The sequence below is a fragment of the Panthera leo genome, chromosome B1 (genome assembly GCF_018350215.1).
Source record: "Panthera leo isolate Ple1 chromosome B1, P.leo_Ple1_pat1.1, whole genome shotgun sequence".
In the NCBI taxonomy this organism is placed as follows: domain Eukaryota; kingdom Metazoa; phylum Chordata; class Mammalia; order Carnivora; family Felidae; genus Panthera; species Panthera leo.
The window spans coordinates 24,442,058-24,448,057 of NC_056682.1; the positions used below are offsets into that span (position 1 = coordinate 24,442,058).

General features: G+C 37.6%; 1 protein-coding gene across 1 annotated transcript in view; it reads left to right on the top strand.

Annotated features, from left to right (window-relative positions):
* The window catches only part of SGCZ (sarcoglycan zeta), a 515,552-nt gene extending 512,038 nt beyond the window's left edge, over positions 1-3,514 (top strand). The window contains exon 8 of the mRNA XM_042933838.1: positions 2,006-3,514. Within this exon, the coding sequence (XP_042789772.1) occupies positions 2,006-2,200 (195 nt within the window). The 3' untranslated portion in view covers positions 2,201-3,514. The remainder of the gene's footprint in view (positions 1-2,005) is intronic.
* The last annotated feature ends 2,486 nt before the right edge of the window (positions 3,515-6,000 follow it).

A 6,000-nucleotide genomic window follows, 5' to 3' on the forward strand; every position in this document is an offset into this window, starting at 1 on the left:
GACAGCTATAGATCGACCTTGCAAGTAAGAGAGGCAAACAATGAAGGAATGCACGCTTAATACAATGTTAGGAAGGGACTGGTACTATAGAGAAAAGTAAAGCTGTCAAAGAGAGATTAATGGATTAGTGTTATTTTCATGGAGTGGTTAAGAAAACCCTTTTATAGGTGACCTTTTAGCAGAGATCTGAGTACATCCAAAGTAATCTATAATATACATGTCTCTGGTATATGAACTCTTTTTCTGTCTTATTTGCAGCATGCGATAGATTCCTGCGTTTCAATGTTTTAATTAAAAAATAAAACATAAAGGAGTTTGCTATTAAAAAATAAAAACTAAGCAGAACAAGTCAGTCAGAGAAAGACAAATTATGATTTCACTCGTAGGTGGGGTTTAAGAAACAAAACAAATGAACATAGGGGAAGGGAAGGAAAAATAAGATAAAAACAGTGATAAGATAAATAAGAAAAATAAGATAAAAAACCATAAGAGACTCTTAAATGCAGAGAACTAACTGAGGGTTGCTGGAGGGGAGGTGGGAGGGGATGGGCTAAGTGGGTGATGGGAGTTAAGGAGGGGACTTATTGGGATGAGCACTGGGTGTTATATGTAAGTGATGAATCTCAATTTAGACTCTTGAAACTAATACTACAGTAGTTGTTAATTAACTTGAACTTAAATACATACATACTTAAAAATAGTAATAAATACCCAAAAAAGGCAAAAAGCAGAAATCACCCTCCTACCCCCGTTTTCTAACCAGCCCGTGAATAGCTAACCTCACTTGCAAATATCTGGAGCAAAAAAGTATTCCAGGCTGAGGAAATAGGGAGTAAACAAGACCTGAGGCCAGAGTTCTTTTGATATATTGGAGAAAATGCAAATGCTGGAGCAAAGACCGTGACCGGAAATGGTGTTAGAGAGAGGCCAGATCTTGGAGGGCTCCTGAGTCTTGGAAAGGAATCCATATTCATGATAAATGTGGTGGGAGACCATCAGGGAATTTTGAGCAGGGGCGGGGGACAAGACCTGGTCTGCAGTTTGTAGAAGTTCACTGAGCAAGAAGATGTAAAATAGGCTCTAAGAGGACAAGAATGGCAGCTGGCAGGCCAGTTAGGGGGCTATCCTAGGATTTCCGCTGAGAAACAAATAGGACTTGGAGAAGAGCAAATATGTGGGAAATGGAGTAATCTCAGACTCTCCTGTCGATTTAGAGACGCCTGTAGGCAGTAATTAGCTACCTAACAATGGAATGAAGAAATAGCTCCAGAAAGTGGTTTCTTTGCTCATTCAAATTCATGACTCAGCTTTTCTTTCTTTGAAACTTTCCCCCTGCATGTCAAAATGACGTGATCACTGTCCCTCAACGTGGCCAGTCCATGTTTGGAATAAGTGAGGTAATTTTGCAACTTAGAAAATACAGCAAAGGAAGTGTGGCATACAAGTAGTACATTTCATGGAGATTTCAAACCTGATTGTATCTAATAATTGTTGTTAATAGTGTGAATTATCTACTTGGTATATTTCCTTCAGACTCTCTGTCAACACGATTTTATGACTTTTGAAACATCAGGCCAGAGAGTAATTTTTTTTTTTTAATTATTAACTGTCCATCCTTTCAGTAACGCCCTCTCCATGCACATCCTTATTTCTTTGTATATTCTTTAGACCAGGCACGATTGAGAAGTTGAAAGGGAGAGACTCTGTCAAACTCATTAATTTTCTGTGGTGTTTGAATAAGTGGGTTGGCCCCTTAAGCAGATTGTGCAGTATTGCTTTTCAGATGGAGGGCTTTCTGTCAGAATGCACCACGTCTCAAAGGAGGAGAGAGCTGCCGAGCTTTTGGGCTGTGCCTTCGGAATGTAATTTGTTTGTTCAACAAAGCGTGGCAGCTAAAACCAATAGCATTGTTTGTTGTTTGGTCTTCCTTATTAGACCCTGTTGTAAAGCTCCGAGGAACGTAGAATGCTAAAATGAATTGAAATGCACTTTCATTTCCCCCTAGATCTTTTTGAACGCAGAGAAAATCCGGCTGGGGAATCTACCGACCGGCTCTTTCTCATCGTCTTCACCCAGCTCCTCAAATTCTCGGCAGGCAGTGTACGAACTGTGTGTCTGCCCCAATGGCAAACTTTACCTTTCTCCAGCGGGACTAGGTTCCACTTGTCAGTCCAGTAGCAGCATCTGCTTGTGGAGCTGAAGTGACTGATTTCTCCTCACACCAGAATAGCCTTTTGTTCCCGTCCGTCTGCTTCACAGTTCTGCTCGGTTTCCCTTGTGATCAGTCCAGAGCTTCTTCGAATGGTCCACAGAGCAACTTGTTCCCATGCAAGCAGGGATTCGCTGCCACCTTCTCTTGTGATTTACTGTACTGCTCAACGCAGAGAGTGTGGGTGACAGAACAGTGGAAAAAAATCACCTTCCGCGGGAAAACTGGATCATAACTTTTGCTCAAAAGGGAGAAAAACATAGGTGCCTTTGCTACGTGAAGTGAAGCACACAGTTTTAGATTTTTGCAGGACCTGGATATGAACTGCACACATACACATTACATAGATGAAATTCTCAGTATCCAATGGCAAGATGAGATGGTTGACCCTGTCAGAAAACTAATTCGACAGTCTGAAAGCACAATTTTCCAATCATCTTTTTGGATGTAAACTTTTATCCCCGAATTTTAAAATTTTGAAGCATTATATAATGCTTGCTTTACTAAAAATTAAATTCGATACATGATTTTTAACAAAACAAAACAAAACAAGACAGAACCCCACCTTGAGTTTTATTTGTTTCTTTGAATTCAGTGTGTTGTTACTCTTTGTCTACTAAGTCTAGAATTTTGTACATTAGGTAATTTTGAAAGCACTCAGCAATATAATCTTTACAGAATTAACAAAATGCCATTATACTGTCATTTGTCAGATCTGAATGGCCTTATATAGTATTTACTTGGCTTTTGCATGTGACGTATTTGCTTTTAACGAAACATCTAATTTATTCCGATATAAGATAGGATTAAGAGAGATCTACTGATGGTATGGAATCCATAGATTTTTATTTTTTTTAATTCACCTGCTATCTTTTACACTAGGTTCTCATAGTACAACTCTTTGTTTTCTCCACTCACTTTAAATTTGACTCTGACTGCTAAAATTCAACCATATCCTCTAAATAAATTAATACTAATGTGATGCATTATGCCGAGAATGGGTTCACTTTCCATTGGAATATAACCTTCAGAATTATATCTATGTATTCTTTTTTATTGGAGATTAAGATTTAAGGATGGTCGAAAGTAAATTATAACTCCCTGCTTAAACAGTAAAAACTATAAATGTTAACAAACATGTTGAAAATGTGTTTACTCCATTACATTCCTATTTTAAGGAATTTGGTTGTGTTTCCTTTCAGCTCTTAACATTTGGTTACCTTTATTAGACTGTTAAACTACCCTGGCATCAGAAATCCTAGCTCCTTCCATTCTCCACTGCTTATTTTTGTAAAGTAGCACGAATAAATAACTCCAGAATAATGCAGATTTGTTGCTCACAGCACTCTTTAACTGGAATTCTTGAAACTTACAGAATCCAAGAATGTAAAATTGTATTTAAGTCTTTCCTATTATGGGAAGATGAGTTGATTAAGGTAAGTCCTTAATTTTCACATGTCAATCAATTTCCTTTTCCCCCATGCACCCGATGGCAGGTGTGTGCAAGCTTCATTCGGGGCTCTGTGACTGTAGATCCTTTGAAAGTCAGGCCTCCACAGCAGCAAAGTGGGGATGGGACCCTGTTGAATAATTTAGCAAAAGTAGGAAAAATTAGGTGATGTAAGCAACAAACTGAACCATTTGGCCAGAATACATACATACCCTTGTTTAGATAACCTAACCTACTGAATGCTTGAAAAAGCTCCATTTTACTAAAATGCATTCTGTACTCAGCAAAAAGTCAGAAAGCTAGCGCACTTTTATCACTTTTTACAATAGAACTTGACTTGTGCTTAGAAGTTATTATAGAAAACTCAAATTCCTATTGAAGTAAGCACTATGCAGTTGCTTACAAAGTCCTATCATAACGTAAGAGTTCAACTTATGTAAATTAAAACATTAGAATTTAATGTGAGAAATTCTCATGCTGGGTTAGCCAAGTACACGAAGTATATAACACAAGAAGTTTTGAGAAATTATGGGTGCTAATCACTGTGTTATGGACCTTTCAGGAAAACACTGTGCATTAATTTGGACATATTCAAGTTCTAAACATCCCTCAATTAAAACACTTAGAAAGGTTTTTTTAGTCAAATGGTAACAATTCTTTTGATTAGTAATTAGCACTGTTTCTAATCTCAGCTCTGTCCTCTACTGATCAGTGAGCTGATTTAGGCAGTCTGGGGATATCTCCAGACTCCAGTTTACTCAACTCTACGACAAAAGTACTAAATCAAATGGTCTCTTGAGATTCCTTCCAGCTCTAACATGTTCTAATTTCAAGAGCAAATATTTTAGGAGGTGGAAGGGCCGCTGAAATTTAAAATTATATGTCATAAGAGGAGAAAAAAGGAAACAGAATGAGGAGACAAACGATATAAAATCCAATTCCAGTGACGGGCTGTCCAATTTCGCATTCAAATAGGTTTTGAAGTGGTATAGACACAATTTGAAATATATGTTAAGAGATTTAGACTAGGTCTGAATGATGTAAAAATATCTGTTTGATTTAGTACAAAAAAATAGTGATACAGATGGCTTTTCCTATCCAACACTGAGTGGTTGGTTTAAATTACTCGGCTGGCTGTTTTAGATTCCTGAAAATCTAAGTATAGACTCAGCCTCAGAGTTCGAGTTTCTATTGAAGGCATAGACGATTGCTCCTAAAAGTCCTTCATTTCCTCATAAATGAAGGCTTGGTTCTTTCCTATTACAGAGTTTCTTTAACTGCAGACTAAACAGATTCATCATATTTCTCCAATAGCATTTTTTTATATGACAACACATATAAATATAGTGCAGTTTACTTAGATGCAGGTTTCATCTTTCCTAAATTTAACTCGGAAAAAAATAATTCCTTTAAGGTGTCCCACATAGATAATAAACTCTGTTTATCCTGGAGAAGGCGGGAAGAGAAGAAGGGAGGAAGGCAGGCCCACAGGCAGGGAGCATAAAAGGAAAGAAAGGGATTGACAGTATTCCTAGCCTTAAAATTTTTAGCTGGGAATGAATGAACAGCAAGTATTTGAGTTCTGATTCTGGGGAGGTTGAAAGGAGAGAAGCAAAGAAGACACACTATTCCTTGTTCTTTTAGAACATTTAAATGAGACACGCTCAAAAAAAATACTTCCAAATTTCCTGTTTCTTTTGTTCAACCTCTCTAAAATTTCTACCCTGTACTTCTTGGTCCTATTCCCCCCCCCCCCCGCCCCCCCGCCTTATTTTATTAGGAACCACAAGCTTGATAGTTTGGTACATAATTATTTATTGAAGGATTTAAGATCAATCTATACTTCGAATTTTACACTAATCAGGAAATCTTAGATTTCAGTCCCCCAAATCTCTGAAGATGGAGCCTGGAGTTTGAGTTCTAGTCCTGCCCCTATCTACTCAAGAAAGGTACTTAAGGAATGCGCTTCGTTATCTCAGCCACAGTTTACTTACCTGTGACAGTGGTACAGCCAACTAGAAGTTTCCTTTGGTTACTTTCATCTCTAAATTTCACTGATTCACTCAAGAAGAGACTCAGCAATCTTGAGTTCAGTAGCATAGTCTAAACTAGCATTAGTGATCTTCTCTACCTTAACATGTTGGTTGTAAATGTTAAAATGCGGATCTTTCCAGCACCCTGCTCCTCATTCCTTTTTCTATATTCTTTCTTGCTCTTACCTTGTGGACAGTAATGTCTCTTTTAGAAATAATGCTTCGTTGACAGGCTTCCGTACTATGGTTGGCATTAAATATATGAAAAAGAATATATTTGGGTCTTATTAACAATGACTGTTTAGGAA